The 18,466-nt window shown below is 40.9% G+C and overlaps 1 protein-coding gene across 3 annotated transcripts in view; it reads right to left on the reverse strand.

Annotated features, from left to right (window-relative positions):
• The window catches only part of LOC106087504 (adenylyl cyclase X E), a 54,547-nt gene that overhangs the window by 8,746 nt on the left and 27,335 nt on the right, over positions 1 to 18,466 (reverse strand). For all 3 annotated transcript variants that reach the window (XM_013252560.2, XM_013252558.2, XM_059360315.1), the window contains 9 exons: positions 16,231 to 16,461; positions 10,663 to 10,803; positions 10,055 to 10,585; positions 9,872 to 9,993; positions 9,764 to 9,805; positions 3,883 to 4,027; positions 3,682 to 3,818; positions 3,310 to 3,595; positions 3,059 to 3,240 (listed from right to left, as the gene is read on the reverse strand). In XM_013252560.2, the coding sequence (XP_013108014.1) occupies positions 3,059 to 3,240; positions 3,310 to 3,595; positions 3,682 to 3,818; positions 3,883 to 4,027; positions 9,764 to 9,805; positions 9,872 to 9,993; positions 10,055 to 10,585; positions 10,663 to 10,803; positions 16,231 to 16,338 (1,694 nt within the window). In that variant the 5' untranslated portion in view covers positions 16,339 to 16,461. The remainder of the gene's footprint in view (positions 1 to 3,058; positions 3,241 to 3,309; positions 3,596 to 3,681; positions 3,819 to 3,882; positions 4,028 to 9,763; positions 9,806 to 9,871; positions 9,994 to 10,054; positions 10,586 to 10,662; positions 10,804 to 16,230; positions 16,462 to 18,466) is intronic.

Consider the following 18,466-nt stretch of genomic DNA (forward strand, 5'->3'; position numbering starts at 1 on the left):
AGAAAAAAAGTGTAAAAAAAGTATATTTGATTAAAGTTCATTCTAAGTTTTATTACAAATGCATTTACTTTCTTTTAAAAAATCCGCAATTACTTTTTGGGCAACCCAATATATCAGGTTATGCACCGACTTTAACCATACCTATCACAGTTGTTGGAAGTCATAACATAACACTTTATGCAAAATTAGTCACATGGGATGCGAATTGCGCCCTGTAGTGGCTCAAGAAGTCAAGACCCACGATCGGTTTATATGGCAGCTGTATCAGGTTATGGACCGATTTCAACCATACTTAGCGCAGTTTTTGGTTGTCAGTACAAAACACTTCAGGCAAAATTTCGGCCAAATCGGATGAGAATTGCGCCCTCTAGTGGCTCAAGAAGTCAAGATCCAAGATCGGTTTAAATGGCAGCTATATCAAAACATGGGCCGTTATGGCCCATTTACAAACCCAACCGACCTACACTAACAAAAATTGTTTTTGAAAAATTTCGACTAGCTTAACACCTTCGAAAGTTAGCGTGCTTTCGACAGATGGACGGACGGACAGACAGATGGACATGGCTTGATCGATTTAAAATGTCATGACGATCAAGAATATATATACTCTGTGGGGTCTCAGATAAATATTTCGAGGTGTTCCAAACGGATTGACGAAATTAGTATACCCCCATCCTATGGTGGAGGGTATAAAAATTGTTTTTAGGGGAATAGTACATTTACAGAGAGTGGCAGAAAAAAAACCCAGAGTAAAGCATAAACGAACGAGAGCACGAGTCGAACAAAGAAAATAAAAACACCACCACACCGAAGCTGTGATTCGATCTGAACCACATCTCACAGGAATGGGTAAAGGTCTACCAAAACTCACTATGCCATATTTTATCAAAATCGGATGAAAAATGCTCCTCTTATGGGTTCAATACTCTATATCTGGAGATCTAAATATATCCAAATCCGATCTGGACCATATTTGACAGGCATGGATAGGGGTCTTCCAGAAGTCATTGTGCCAATCGGATCATCATTGAAATCGGATAAAAAATGCTACTCTTATGGGCTCAATATCGATCTATATGGCAGTTTTATTAAAATGTGATCCGATCTTCCAAACTCACTGTGTCATATTTCATCGAAATCGGGTAATAAATGTATTATTCATAGCCTTAATACTCTACATCGAGAGATCGGGCGGTCGTCCATATAAATATTATTAAGGTCTTACTTTATGAGATCAGAAGTTCAGGTTTTTATACAAATAATACGAAATTATTAAAAACTGTTTGTAAAATGTTTTATATAGCCAAGATATCTGCAAAATTAAATTTACTCAGCTTTTGGGTATTTATTGGTAAGTACCCGCGTATTTACCCAATTTACCGGGTAAATACATTTTGGGTATTTACCCAATTTACCGGGTAAATACCTTTTGGGTATTTACCCATCTCTGGTAATTGGTTATTTATGGTGGTCACCCATTGGAGCGGCGACAAAATGCTCTCCTGTGGCATGCCCTGTGCCACTTACTCCTTTTGGGTATTTACCCATCGCCCATCTCTAGTTATAGGTTATTTATGGTGGTCACCCATAAGAGCGGCGCCAAAATCCCCTTTTGTAGCGCGCCCTGTGCCACTTACTCCTTTATATTTACGTCATGGAACACATAATTCATCCATCAGTTCCTTAGTATATGGTTTATCCAATCCCTAAGGACCTGGTCCAACCGGTGCTGGTCTAACGATTGGATCAGTATGTCGATCTTCACATTGTTAAAATCCCCTTCGTAGTCAATGCATTCCTCCAATGTGTACATCTTGGCATCGAAGGATTCTTCAATTTTCTGCACAACCCCGTGCAGGGCAGTCTCCACCGATCTTCCATTGCCTTATGCCTGCCCTTTGTATTTGTGCAGTTCGCTGGATGTCCTTCTCTTTGTCAAGGTATCCACAATACGTTCCATGGTTTTGATTAGATAGGATGTATGGCTTAAAGGTCTGTAGGCCTTTGGTGTCGCCTAACTTGCCTTGCCGGGCTTGGGTATAAATACATATCACCCTTACCTCCTGCCAGGCTTTGGCAGTATATGCAAGTCCTAGGCACGCTGTGAAAATACTGGCCAGATGTGGCGCTAAATAGTCGGCCTTCTTCTGTAGTAACGCCGGAAGTATTCCATCAGGTACGGGTGACTTAAATGGTTTGGCTTCTTTACCATAAATCCTGTATTGATAAACCTTAGATCAACCTCATTATTTAAAGATTCCGTGGGCTTTGTGAGTGCCGTCCATATTGTGTGGTTTCATCAAAAGTTTGAGTTTCAGTTTGAACATGGGGTTTTGAGAGAATTTTTTTCATCTTGGCGGCGTCATTAATGCTATCGACCCGTTCGCAGGAAAGCTTTCAGGAGGCACGTTTGGCCGCTCTGATAATTTTATACTATTCCTTGACCTATGTGTGAAAAACATCCGAAACTTCCGCTTTTTTATGACTTGCTCAATTATAAGGACTGCGGACCTTTTTCAAAACATTAGGAATCTTCCCGGTCATCCAGGGTTTTTCTTGGGCTGATTTCTTTCCTCAAAGAGAACCACAATCTTCGAAAGACCCCACTATTGCCGTCAGAATCCTATTGAAATTGTTATCATTGTCTCTCTCTCTTTCTTGACAATCTAAACTATCTTCCCCAAGTCTTCTTCTCAGTAGTCTTCCGAATTTGGTCCAATTGGTTTTCAACTTATTACGGAGGCTCATCGGATTCTCCGCTGACCGTGCTATTCTAACCCTAATGTAGCGATGCTCAGAAAATCCTGAACCTCATTGATTAGATTTTCCGAATATATTGACTCATCTAAAACCTCCTCTTTTTGCTTCTATAAACAAAGTTAGCGGTGTTACCTATATTAAGTGTTATTAGATCTTTAGTATTCAAGAATTCTGCAAAAGCTTGGTTCCGCTTATTAATGTTGGTACTACTCTACCAAATGTTGTGAGAGTTCGCATAGCAACCTTCTGGTACCTCATTTGCTATCTGTTTAATGTTGATTTAGAACCTTTTACTTACTGAATTCTTCCAATTGGCATTTTATCCAACTCCCTACTCATTTCAAGTTTTGCCTGAGTTCGTATTTGATTGAACTGTTGTATGTTGTTTTGCATAAAATCTGTTGCTGTATCTGTGCGATTGCGTTCAATTTGACGTCTAACTCCGGCCAAAGGGCGCCGTTGTTCACTGTACGAGGCATACTGAAATGTGAAGAAAGGTAATTAGTTTCTAATAATTAAAAATTAGCTCCATAGCTCCCAATTCCTTACCCTTGGTGGCTTTATCAGAAATGTTATTATATTATTTTGCTTGAGCACAGGATCTACGCGTCCTTGTGCGGTGCCTTCTTCATACATATATTCTCCCTCAAGTTCTCTAAGCGTATGTTGGCTGACATGCACTCTGCCCGCCATGCCGGTTTGCTCCAAACGATTGGCAATGTCTACATCTTTGGACCAGATATCATATTGCAGTTTACATGCGCCCAAAACGCCCGAAAGAATGCGACCTGTATGAACACCTATGCGCATATCGATATTTAACTTTCGCCTAGTCCTTTATTTAGTTAGGAATAAAAACATAGGAAAACAAATTATGTTGTATTAAGCAAACTACAATGGAAGGAAGAAGAAGAACAATACCTTACATCACGTATATCCTTGATCATACGTAATCCTAGATCAACACAGCACTTGGCATGATGCTCATTGGGTATGGAGACACCGGCTACACAATAATAACAATCGCCCAAAAACTTAATACGTAAGACATTGTACTCCTGAAATTGTAAGTGGTTGGGTAGGTGATTTAGCTTCTTTTCATTCCCATTTTGGATAATTTACCTCTGAAGCAGTATCGAATTTCACAAACAAATCGTGCAGCGTTTCCACCAGCGTTTTAACATCCAGCGTCGTAGTGAGATGAGTATAATTTACCACATCAGCGTAAAGAATACTGACATTTTCATGAGGTTCGATAAAAAGCTTTCTGGAAGAAAAATAACATGTAGCAAGTAAAAGCGTGCTAAGTTCGGCTGGGCCTAATCTTATATACTCTCCACCATGGATCGCATTGACCAATGAGAACCGTACCCAGCAAAAACTCTCATTACCAAATAACCAGAAAATGAAGCTCATTCAAAAGCTAATAACTACTTATTTTTAGCATACCAATAGCTTAAAAATAAGTACTTATGCCTAAGCATACAAGTTGTCAAAAAATAATGACATATTGTCTTAATTGAACGTTGCTACAAAATAACTACTTAGACTTAAACATGTTCGCACCTTTCCCCACCATCACGTTACCACTGCTCAGTTTCTTTGAGGAAGACACATTTTATATGAATAACTAAATACGCCCACAGCATACGGAACAATCAGCAGATTTGTGGGCAGGTAGAAAACATAAAAAAAAATTTATAATAATAACGCCACAGTATTTCCCCCCTGGTGCTACTAAGTGGCTTCGCTTTGTGGAAAGCCATTCGGACTCGCCAATAAAATGGAGGTCCCACATTATTAAGCTTATCGTTATAACGGACAGCACTCATTAGTATGAGATAATGTTGCCCGCAGTTTCTTAATGGCATTTTTATCAATACTAAGGGTATAATAATGTTTCCATTATTACAAATAAGTGCTTATTCTTGAACTTCATCGAATGTTATATGTAATGACATTTGTACTACCGGCAACACAGGTGGTATTCCTGTTGATAACTCATTATATTTTAGCAGCTAGTAAATCTAAGGATAATGAGTTATCCATTATTTTACATGCTAAAAATAATTACATGTACCTACCAAGTTTTTGCTAGGTACTTATCATGGCTGTTAGAAGTCATTGAAAAATACCACTTCCAAAAATTCAGGCAAATCCAGAGGCTCAGAAAGTCAAATTGGAACATGGGTTTATATGGCGGCTATATAGGGTTTTGAACTGATTTAGACCATACTTAGTCATATTAAAACGACATATGCAAAATGTCAGCCAAATTGGATAAGAATTGCACCCTCTAGAGGCTCAAGAAGTCTAATCAGGAGATCGGTTTATATGGCAGCTATATCAGGATAAAAACCGATTTGTTCCGCACTTACTATAGTTTCTAAAAGTTACAAAAAAAAAAAAAACACTCCGTGCGAATTTCCTTCGACATCGGAGGAAATTCTGCGGCTTCCAGAGGCTCAAGATGTCAAATCGGGAGATCGGTTTATATGGGAGCTATATCCAAATCTGAGCCGAAATAGCCCATTTACAATCCCCAACGACCTACATCAACAATTAGTATGGACGGACGGATATATATTAGAGCGGGTTGATTTGTATGGATGAAAAAAAAAAAAACAAGTAAAAGTGTGCTAAGGTCGGCCGGGCCGAATTTTATTAATTATGGATCGTAATAGTCAATTTCTTTGGCCGCTATCTCTTTATAGACAAACAAGGGATAATGGATAAGAATTGCTATACTATTACAGCTATACCAAGTTATGAACCGATTGGGGTCATACTTAGTTTGGCTATTGGAGACCAAAGTGGAGTTCATTGTGCAAAATTTCAGCCAAATCGGATAAGAATTACGCCCTTTAATGGCTCATGAACTAAAACTGGGAGATCTGTTCAGATGGGAGCTCTATCAGGTTATGAACCGATTTAGGCCAATTTAAGATGTATATTAAAGGCGATACAAAAAGTCGTTGTGCTAAAATTCGGACAAATCGGATAAGAATTTCTCCCCTCTAGAGTCACAATAAATATAATTGGGAGATCGGTTTACATTGGAGCTATATCAGGTTGTAAACTGTTTTGAACCATACTTAGCACAGTTATTGGAAGTCATAACAAAAATCTTCATGCAAAATTTCAGCAAAATCACATAAGAATTGCGCCCTCTAGTAGTTAAGATCCAAGGTTATGTGCCGGTTTGAACCATACTTAGCACAGTTACTCGAAGTCATAACAAAACATTTTATCTCAAATTTTAGACACATCGAATAAGAATTGCGCCCTCTAGTGGCTCAAGAAGTCAAGATCCAAGATCGGTTTATATGGCAGCTATATCAGGTTATGAAACGATGTGAATCATACTTAGCACAGTTGTAGGAAGTCATAATAAAAAACTTCATACAAAATTTCATCCAAATCGGGTAAGAACTGCGCTCTCTAGTGGCTCAAGAAATCAAGATTCAAGATCGGTTTATATGTCAGCTGTACCAAAATATGGACCGATATAGCCCATTTACAATCCCATACGACTTTCACTGATAGGAAGTATTTCAATTTCGACAGACAGACGGACGGATGGACAGACGGACGGACATGGCTAGATCGACTAAGAACGTCATGACGATCAAGAATATAAAGGTGATTTTTAAGCTATTATCTTTTTGGCAAAACTTGTTTAAAGAGCTCACACACGTTTCGTGTTTTCTTTCAGTATTAAATATCCTCAGTTTGACCTATAATTTAACCATGATTCGTCTTACAAACAAACAACGCTTGCAAATTATTGAATTTTATTATGAAAATGCGTGCTCTGGTAAGGAAGTTCCATTTTATTCCATTCCATTTTATGGACGAAGCTCAATTTTGGCCCAATGGGTACGTTAATAAGCAGAATTGTAGATTTTGGAGTGAAGATCAGTCAGAAGCATTGCAAGAGCTGTCAATGCATCCAGAAAAAGTTACAGCTTAGTGCGGTTTATAGGCTAGTGGCATCATTGAACCGTACTTCTTCACAGAATCGATGCGAATCGTAGCGTAACTGTAAATGAGATGATAGCTATGCATATATGGTATACATATTTCGTCATTCTGTTTGTAACATCAAAATATGCATCTAAGACCCCATATAGTATATATATTCTTGATCGTCATGAAATTTTAAGTCGATCTTGCCATGTCCGTCCGTCTGTCTGTCGAAAGCACGCTAACTTTCGAAGGAGTAAAGCTTTACTTTACTTTAATTGGCTATGACAGAATATTTGTTCCACTAGCCGAACGTAGAATAGCGTTCCAAGCTCTTCGATCTACTGCGCTCATTCTAAAATCTCTGACACCAAGTTTCGAGGTGTCTCCCACCACTTGATCTTTTCATCGGGCTTTTGGTCTTCCCGGTTTGCGTGCACCACTGTGTTTGCCTTGAAAAAACTTCTTTGCTGGAGCTTCTTCATCCATTCTGCCAACATGACCTAGCCAACGCAGCCCTTGTATTTTGATACGTGTAACTATGCTATTGTCGTCACACAGCTCATACAGCTCGTGGTTCATACGTCGCCTATATTCTTCATTAACGCAAACTGGTCCATATATTTTACGAAGAATTTTTCTCTCAAATACTCCACTCATATGCTTTCACCTATGCCTCCGAACTATATAACAACACAGGTAATATCAGTGTCTTGTATAGCGTAATCTTCGTCTGTCGAGAGGTGGCCTTGTTTGTAAACTGCTTACTTAGTCCAAAGTAGCATCTGTTTGCCAGTATTATTCTTCGCTTAATCTCAAAACTGGTGTCATTCGTTTCGGTTACGGCAGTGCCGAGGTAGATAAAGTTGCTGACTATCTCAAAATTGTGGCTCCGAACTTTCTTCATTTTCTTTATCTGCTCGGTTGTGCAAGGCTTTTTGGGAGTTGAAACCATCCATTTCGTCTTATCTCCATTTACTGCCAGACCCATTTGCACTGACACTCTTTCGATTTTTGCAAAGGCTGTAGTTACTACTTCCGGTGACCGACCCATGATCTCTTGTGATTAGTGTGCCATATCTATTCAAATCTGCATCTCTCACACGATAGGTCGTCTCCTTGTCTCAAACCTCGTTTGGTATTAAATGGTTCGGAGAGATTCTTTCCTATTCTTACTGAGGAACGCGTATCAGCAAGTGTCATCCTGCAGAGTCGTATTAATTTTGCAGGGATACCAAACTCAGTCATGGCTTGAACTACCTTTGAACGTAAAGGGGATATCGAAGGCGGCTTTGTAGTCAACAAAGAGATAGTAGGTGTTGATTTGTCCTTCTCGAGTCTTTTCCAGGATTTGGCGCAGTGTGAATATCTGGTCCAGGGTGTGTTTACCAGGTCTAAAGCCGCATTGATAGGACCCAATTATCTCATTGACTTTAGGTTTTAATCTTTCACCCAGTACGCTCGGGAGTATCTTATATGCGATGGAGAGGAGACTTTTTCCTCTGTAGTTGGCACATTGCGTCTTGTCTCCTTTCTTGTGTACGGGACATAGTATGCTGAGGTTCCAATCATCGGGTATACGTTCTTCTAGCCAGATTGCGCAGCCAAGCTGTTGCATGCAGCTTATCAACATGTCGCCTCCGGTCTTAAATAGTTCAGTGGATAACCCGTCGGCTCCTGCTGCCTTGTTGTTCTTTAGTCGGGTCACTACTGGACCCTGGACCTCATTCTGACTAGTAGGTAAACATTCTTTACGATCATCAGGGATTGGTTCTCCGATATCCTCTTCGCCACCAACTAGCTGGTAGGTAAAATGTTCTTTCCATATCCTCAGCATGCTATCTGTGTCAGTTACCAGATTTCCTTCTATGTCTCTGCAGGAGGATGTGCCTGCACCAAAACCATCGGTTTGATGTTTAATTCTTTGGTAGAATTTCCGGACTTCATTCTGACTCCTGTACAACTCAATTCGCTCACACTCACGTCTTTCCATTCCCTTTTTCTCCCGATATCTTTCCTTCATCTGGCGCGTTGCTACTGATTGCATAACCTGATATAGCTGCCATATAAACCGATTTGGGATCTTAACTTCTTGAGCCTCTAGAGGGCGCAATTCCCTTCCGATTTGGCAGAAATTTTGTTCAACGGCTTCTCCCATGATCTTAAACATACGTGTCTAATATGGTCTGAATCGATCTATAGCTTAATACAGCTCCCATATAAACCGATCTCCCGATTTTGCTTCTGGCGCCCCCACAAGGCGCAACTGAACTATTACACAATGACTTCTACAAAGTTCAACATTCAATTCATTTATGGTCCGAATCGGACTATAACATGATATAGCTTGAATAGCATAACAGTTCTTATTCATTATTCTTTGTTTGGAGGAGGGTATATAAGATTCGGTCCGGCCGAACTTAGCACGCTCTTACTTTTTTTTGTAACTTTCCTATAGCTCTTAAAAAATCACCTATAAGCTACCGTATATACCGATCTTCCGATTTTAGTCCTTGGGCCCGTAAAAACATCGCTTAGTACCCACTTTCGCTGACACAGTGAGCTGAGTTAGGCCCTTCGACACCCGCGTTCAATAGGGCCCAATCGATCTATATTTGGATTTGCTCCAAATCGGACCATTAAAAAAAGGTGGTCAACATATATACCCGAAGGGGTATCCAAATTTTGGCCCGGCCGAACTTAATGCCTTTCTACTTGTTTCAATTTCAACAGGCTTCGTCTCTTGGCTTTAAGAAAGGCCTGAAGATGATCGGATGAAAATTGCGGCCTGTACTTTGCACACACATTAGCAGGGACAGACGGACAGACATGCCTAATTCAAATCAGAAAGTGATTCTGAGTCGATCGGTATAGTTAGCAATGGGTCCAGCTCTCTTCCTGCTGAGTGTTACAAACAAATGCTCTCAGTTATAATACCCTGTACCTCAATAGTGGTCTTGGGTATAACTAAACGTTCTGTGATGCTAATACCAGCTAGTATAGTTAATATCAGTGTGAAAATTACATCATAACTTACTCAGCTTCTGGCTGGCGCCACAGTCTTACTTCTGGATCTTCACTATGAAAGATAAACATAGATCAATCATTTGCTCTCCAACCACCACAACTATGCAATAAAACTTACATCAGTACTTGTGTGTGCTGCGAGGAACGTCGTTTGGCTTTTTTGAATTCCAGACGTGCCTTGACATCATGTTCAATTCTATTGACAATATGGGCCGGTATAATACTCAACAAGAGGCTTCGCTGAAAAAAATAACAAAATTAATATCCATCAACTCAAGCTAATCACAGCGGTTGTGCATACCTCTTCCTCCCTGGCATGCCGTAGCAATAGGTTTTCCTCCACATACTGGCGACGATCTAGGAATGTGGTTCTTATCGCAATCTCCTTCATCATGCGAAAGTATATGCCCAACATGTTGATGGACAGCAGGAAGATACATTCGGTTATTAACTTGTTAATATCCACGCGATAGGTGCCATCAGGGTGTTTGCGATATGTCACAAAGGCATAATCGATCAGATACGAAATGGTCGCAGCCATGCCCAAAAAAAATGCGTGAACATTATCGGGCAGTGGCATAAAAATGTAGGCGGCATACAATACATAACTGCCATAGGCTGGACGTAAGATATCCAAATTGATGGCGGCATGATACACTGAGATGCCAATGTCGGTGGTGGCCAAAATACATACCGCCAGCCAGGAGGTGACATACATTATCCAAGTGTAACGTTTTATAAGTTCAGTGCGAAAATTAATGGCCAATATGCCCCACACCAGCAGGGCGCAGGTGAGGTAGGCGAAGATGTCGGTTGACACATTGCTGAGACTCTGTAAATGGCGTGTGTATTCCAAGGAAATCAGTTGGAAAAGCTTGTGGGGTCACTATCTCGTGGCTGTTGACTTACCTTCACTGTTGACAGGAGAATGATGGAATGCACCCCCACCACTAGCAACTCAATGATAACAAATAGTGACAGATAACTGACACGCAAACGTTGCATATATGATTGATAGAATTGTTCCAGCTCCAGATTGCGACATTGATTCTGAAATGGCAATAACAATGAGATAACATCTTAAATATGTTTCCTACTTGTACGAGAATTGCTGCAAAAGTGGTATATCACATCACTTGGAGTATTTGTATGTTTTTTTATATTTATGGCTGTGTAAGTAGCTTATCTGCATTTCTTTTTCCTATGAAATGGAAAAGGCAATCCTCACTGGGGTCAAAAAACTATGGGAACTCCTTCTGACTGCTAGTTCGGGACACACACACACACACAAGGTGTTCTATAGTCTCTTCTTCTTCGATGTCGTCACAGCTTCTGCAAATGTCATAACTGACAACCTTCAGTCTGTCAGCATGTTTTCCGATTAGACAGTGACCTGTCATGACTGAGAAATCTGTTCTAGCCAATGACAGCAAAGCGATAGACCTCTTTGAGTCTAGATTAGACCACATAGTTTTGGAATGCTCACAGCCCCCTCTTTGTCACCATCTATCATTCGTTGTCCTTCGAGCCTGGTTCTGAAAACTTAGCTTACATGTCGCTAGAGGCATACCCACAGATTCCAGTTTCCCTGCAATGTGTAAGGTTGTTCCTAGTCTCGCAAGCTTGTCCGCTTTACAATTCCCTGGGATATCTCTGTAGCCCGTTACCCAGAATAGGTGAATTTTGAACTTTTCAGCCATCTTGTTAATAGATTTGCTACAGTCGAGGGCTTTATCAGAAATACATTCTTCAGGGATTTAATGGCTATCTGGCTGTCTGAGAAGACATTATATCAAAGCCATTCCATCCCTTCCTTAATTGCAAGGATCTCCGCTTGATACACACTGCAGTGGTCGGGTAACCTTTTCGATATGACCAGTTCTAAATCTTTAGAGTAAACCCCAAAGCCCACCTGTACGTCTAGTTTGGAAGTATCCTTAAAGAAGTCTATGTAACTTCTATTACCAGGGATATCGTAGTTCCAGTTCTATCTGGAATAGTGATACAGTACTTTTTGTCCAAAGCGGCTCAAGCTGGATGTAGTCTACATTGCCCCGAACATCGGACATTGTATGTAGGATAACACAGTGTTCGTAGTAGCCACATGACCGAAGTGAAAGCTTCCTTAGCCTCAACGTAGTGGTCGCAGCAATTTGTCTAGCCACAATGTCCAGAATTGAGTTCATCAGAGTTCATCAGATGGTGTCGTCCTCAGAGCGGCTGTGATGCACAATCGGATCCATCAGGAATAGTGGTACAGTACTTTTTGTCCAAAAGCGACTCAAGCTGGATGTAATCCACACTGCCTCGAACATCGGACATTGTATCAAGGATAACACTGTGTCCGTAGTTGTCACATGATCAAAGAGAAAACTCCCTTAGCCTCACGGCAGTGGTCGAAGCAATTTGTGCATCAGATAGTGTCGTCCTCAGAGCGGCTGTGATGCACAAGCAAGCCATCCTTTGGATCCGATTGACTATTGAACAGTAGGTGGACTTTTGAAGAGTCGTCCACCAGACTACAACACCATATAGCATTGTGGGTCTGATAACTGCAGTATATACGCAATGCATGACGCGCCATCTAAACCCCAATGGCCACTTTTGGTAGCCCACTTAGCTGTTGCACGTTCAAGTGCTGGGAAACTTTCCCCTAACCACAATTGCCACATCATCAGCATACGCGACCACTTTTCGCCTTTTTCTTCCAGAAACAATAATATATTGTTAATGACTATATTTCCCAAATTGGGTGCTGCCATTGTATATTCCTTGACAGCGGGGGAACCCTCTATGTAGCCGACCAAGTCGTGAAGGGCGGATTCAGTATATTTGCCTTTACTATATGCATGCTGCTGCCGAGACAGGCGATCTTCAGGGATCTTTGACTTAACATATATTTCTATCAACTTCTCAAGTGTCTTCAGCATAAAGTATAACAGGACGAAAATCTTTCGCCTTCATGTGGTAAATTTTTCCTGCTTTCAGAATGAAAATGACCTTCGTGTGCCTGCATCCCACAGGTATATATGACATGCTGATACAAGCAGAGTATATACCCCTAAGCCAAGGAATCAGTCTATCAGACACAGCTTGTATTAGGTATGGGACACTAATCACAAGAGAACTCTCCATTGCCGACGACATCGACATCATAGGTCGGTCACCGAAAGTAGTAATTGAAGACTTTGAAAGTATCGAAAGAGAGTCAGTCAAAATGGGTCTGGCAGTAAAGTACTTTGGATTAGATTAGGTTAGGTTGAAAAGAGGGTGCAGATATGAGTCCGCCCCATGTCACTATGGACATACACCTAAGCCAGTAATCGGCTTGTTGTGCGCTCTAAATCCAAAAAAATAACCTCGAAAAAGAACATCTAATACAGGAATTCCGTGCTTACAAAATCTTACAAAATCCTTAATTGTTTTCCATGCCACTACCCGTAGTTGGTTCATGTCTGGTATCGTGTCCCCACCTAAGTACCGGTGTCTGTTAGACGCGAAAACCGGGCAATGACAAAGGAAACGCTCCAACGTTTCATCATCTTCCACGCATGCCCTACACATGCTATCACTTGCCGCACCGATTTTACATAAGTGAGCTCGTAGTTCCATGTGTCTCGTCATGATACCAATATCTACACTGACCCCCTTCTTACTACCTATCAGTAATAGTCTCGTCTTCTCATGATCTGAATCCCCATAGGATTTTCGGGGTCCAACCGACCGTTTCGCTGTTCCACAGTGTTGCATGCGCATTCGTCGCCCACGATCTTAACTCGTACTGCGCCGACAAGGCCGTCAATGTTTATTGACGGCGGCCTTCACCGCCAAATCGTCTGCCCTTTCATTTTCCCTTACTCCATTATGGCCCGGAACCCAAACGATGCGGATTTTGCCATCCTCAGAGAAGGCGTTAATCTCCTTCTTACACTGCAAGACTGTGCATGACCTAACCGACCTGGTTGTTATTGCCCTTAGGGCAATTTTACTGTCGGTAAAGATGTTCAGACTCGACGTCCTCGCGTTAGCACCACACCACTTCACGCATTCCGTGATCGCCCGGATCTCCGCCTGCAGGATCGTATTATGGTCAGGCAGTCTAAAACAGATCTCAATCCCTGGGTTTTCAATGTTGACCCCCAGGCCCACTCTGTCCTCTCGCTTTGATCCATACGTATAACATGATCTTCCAGATGACAATACTAGAGTTCAGTCAACCCAAGACAGTGCCTCGCACTCGACCTTAAGGTTCATCCCAGGTATCCGATCAGAAACCTCTTTCCTTCCTTCCAGGTTTCTTATCATCGCCTCGATTATACTGCGATGGTATGAGCTGCTTCCATCGCCTAAGTCTCATATCCGCAGTGGCTGCCCCACATTTAATCTTTATGTCAATGGGTCGGATATCTATTAGGTTGCCCAAAAAATAATTTCGGAGTTTTCATATAGACGGCGTTGGCAAATTTTTTCACAGCTTGTGACTCTGTAATTGCATTCCTTCTTCTGTCAGTTATCAGCTGTTACTTTTAGCTTGCTTTAGAAAAAAAAGTGTAAAAAAAGTATATTTGATTAAAGTTCATTCTAAGTTTTATTAAAAATGCATTTACTGCATCTTTTAAAAAATCCGCAATTACTTTTTGGGCAACCCAATAGAATAGTCTCCAGGGCGTGGTCCTCATCGCTCCGCCTATGCCAAGACAACATGTCCTCTGAACCTGTTATATGGTCTTTATGTTGCACTTTTTCGCCATAGCAGTCCACCAAACTACTGAGGCGTGAGCAAGTATTAGTCTAATCACGCTCCTGTAGAGCCAGTGGACTATCTTCGGATTCAGGCCACATTTCGAGTCTACGGCTCGTCTACATAGTGCCCAACATCTGTGAGCCTTCTCAGTGACACTTTCAATTCAGTTTCCGTTCCAAGATCACACCTAAGTATTTGACCTTGTCAGAAATTAAAATCGTCTTATTGACGAAATGAGGTGCGCTAAATTGACCCACCTTCGTCTTCCTTGTGAACAGAAATATTTCTGTCTTCTCCGGGTTTACATTGAGACCTCTGGGTCTTGCCCAGTCATATGCCATATGCAAGACCCTTTCGGCCCTTCTGCATAGCTCGTTCGGATCCTCACCCCTTAGGGGGGTTCATATCCCTCCTCAGTCAGCATCCGTAATATGTCATTTATGGTGGTCACCCATAGGAGTGGTGAAAAAATGCCCCCCCTGTGGAGTGCCCTGTGCCATTTTTTCCCTTATAATTATGCCATGGGACACACAATTTATCCACCTGTTCTTTAGCATATGATTCATCCCGTCTCTAAGGACCGGGTTCAACCGGTACTGTTCTAAGGATTGGATCAATGTGTCGGTCCGCACATTGTTAAAAACCGCCTTGATGTTAATGCATACCGTCAGGGTGTACGTTTTGGCATTGTAGGATTCTTCTATTTTATGCACAACACCGCGTGCAGGGCAGTCTTCACCGACCTTCCCTTTACATTGGCATGTTATTTGTATTTGATCAGTTCGCTGGAAGTCCTATTCTTATCAAATACCACCCTTACTTTGGATTAAGTAAGGAGTTTAGAAACAAGGCCACCTCTTGACAGACGAAGATCACACTATACAGACACTGATATTACCCGTGTTGTTATATAGTTCGGAGGCATGGGTACTTGTGAAAGCATATGAGTGCTTGGAGTATTTGAGAGAAAGATTCTTCGTAAAATATATGGGCCAGTTTGGGTTAATGGAGAATATAGGCGTCGTAAGAACCACGAGCTGTATGACATCGATAGCATAGTTACACGTATCACAATACAACTGCTGCGTTGGTCATGTTGTCAGAATGGATGAAAAAGCCCCAGCAAAAAGTCTTTTTAAGGCAAATACGGGAAGACCAAAAGCCCGTCGGCAAGATCAAGTGGTGGGAGACATCTCGAAACTTGGAGTCAGGGATTTTTAAATTAGCGCAGAAGATCTATACTACGTTCGGCTAGTAGAACAAATGTTCTGTAATAAATTGCCAATTAAAGTAAAGTAAGAATGATGGTATGACGTCACTACCTAGTATCTCTAATAGAACGTCCGACCCGAGGAACTACCGAAACAGCTTAGAATTTTGTTTGAGTAGTTAAGTATTTTAATATTAAAATTTTTAATATTTTATAGAACAATTTGAAATTTGCTAAAATCAGACATTTGCTTAAATTTTATATTGGGTTGCCCAAAAAGTAATTGCGGATTTTTTAAAAGAAAGTAAATGCATTTTTAATAAAACTTAGAATGAACTTTAATCAAATATACTTTTTTTACACTTTTTTTTCTAAAGCAAGCTAAAAGGAACAGCTGATAACTGACAGAAGAAAGAATGCAATTACAAAGTCACAAGCTGTGAAAAAATTTGTCAACGCCGACTATATGAAATATCCGCAATTACTTTTTGGGCAACCCAATATATTTACGTGTAAAACTTACCCTTAGAAATCCCCATTCCCATTTTTTCTCATTTATTAATGTGTCGTGTTGGGTTTCGTTGCTAATGCGGCTGATACACTCGGTTGAGTCTTCCAGGAATGAGTTCATATTCGTGATGACAAGTTTTTCCCTAAAATAAGAACTTCAGGCAAACCAATGTCTTTTTATCGAGCTCTTTGTATCCACAAATGCATCCACAAATATCACATTCGTAACATTTTTATAAGTGAGCTGTAACAAAATTTAAAAATTAATTAAATAAATCACTATTTTACCGATTCCTAAGAAGTTTTGTTATGAATGAATTAATCCAAGTGGAAGTCAAGCTATCATAGTTGTTGTTATTTGGGCAGAGTGAGGTGATTGATAGAGGAACCCTGTGAGCTACTGCTGCAAATCGACGCGTGTGTCAAGGAACAAATTGAAGACCAATTGCTTTGTCTGATTGTTTGGGAAGAACTAATTGTATATCTTACTAGCTGGACCGGGCCAGCCTTCTTTTACTTTATATGCAACAAAAGTTTCCTCGGAATATTTATTTTCGGCAATTAAGGAGCTTTTAGTGAAATACCATGCTACGACAGTAGTATATCGCCTGACAAACAGTTTAACAATATAAGTGCCTTTTTCTGAATCCCATATGATCTTTTTTGGTCTACGAATTTGAGTTTGGAAGTATGGTGTACTCCATTCTTAAAATACTTCATTTCAGCCCGATATTCTCATGATGTCTGATTTAGGGGTTTTTTTCGGGGGTGAGGTGTTCCCCCCGAACACTTGGCTCTGAAAAAATATCAGCATCGTGCTCTTCTCTCAAATACCATTTATTTAAAACCCATATTGCCATTGGCTTAAGAGGAGTTTACAGGATGAGGCGTCCCCCAAACACATGGCCACAAAATAGGTTATCAAATTCGTTTTCGAATCTCAAATACCTTTCATTTGAGCCACATATTGGCATGGTCGACAAATATTTACCCTTTGGCGGGTGTTTTGGGGAAGGGGTGACGACCTAAATATATTGTCCTACATTTGGATATCAAATTCGTATTCTACTCCCAAATACGTTTATTTGAGCCCCATATTGCGTTGGTCAGTAAAAATTTGCTGTTTGTGGGATATTTTGGGAAAGGGGTATACCCCCAGAAAATTTGTCCCAAAAGTGGGTATCAATTCTTGCTCTACCCCCCAATACCTTTGATTTAAGCCCCACATTGACATGGTGGGTAAATATGGCCGATTTAGAGGTGTTTTGGAGATGAAGCTGGTCCCCAAAAAAGTGTCTTTAGGGCCACCCCACCCACACAACACCACCCAAATAGGAAGTATTTGCTGACTATTGCAATATGAGGCTCAAATAAGAGAGGTTTTACTCTTATTTGAACCTCATATTGCAATAGTCAGCAAATACTTCCTATTTGGGTGGTGTTGTGGCTCCATAGACACTTTTCCCGAATATTGATATCAGATTCGTGCTTTACTCCCAAAGACCTTCAATTTGAGCCCCATTTTCCTATGGACGTAAATTTGTCCCCTTGGGGGGAAGGTTTTAGGAAGACGCTGCCCACCAAACACTTGGTCCCATATTTAGATATCAGATTCGAATTCTAAACTTCCCATGATCAGTAAATAAGTCCTGTTTGGGGGTTGTTTTGGAGAAGGGGTTGGACCCCCAGAAACGTGGCCCCACATTTGGATATTAGATTCATATTCTACTCGCAAATACCTTTCATTTGAGTCTCATATTGCCATGGTCGGTATATATGTCCAATTAGGAGTGTTTTGTGGGTTTGGGTGTGCACCCCTAATACTTGGTCCGACAATTGGATATCAGATACGTTTTCTTATTCTAAATACCTTTCATTTGAGTCCCATATTGTCGTGATTGGTCTAAATGTATGTTTGGTAGATTTTAGGGTGGGGCGGCCCCCTAGGTACCCGATCCGAAATTTGGACACCAAATTTTTATTTTTAGGGTACTATACGAGAGCACATAAAATTTCGCTTAAATCGCACCACCCATCTCCGAGATATGGCGTTTCTGAAAATTAGGGTAAGGGGGGAGGGTCCGCCCCCCCTTCAGATATCAAAAAATTTAGTACCCAATAATGCACTATCTGTGAAAATTTCAAGAAAATCGGTCCAGCCGTTTCTGAGTCTATAAGGAACACACAAACAAACAAACCTACAAACGAACACAAATTGATTTTTATACCCTCCACCATAAGATGGGGGG

This window comes from Stomoxys calcitrans, chromosome 1, assembly GCF_963082655.1.
Source record: "Stomoxys calcitrans chromosome 1, idStoCalc2.1, whole genome shotgun sequence".
NCBI lineage: Eukaryota > Metazoa > Arthropoda > Insecta > Diptera > Muscidae > Stomoxys > Stomoxys calcitrans.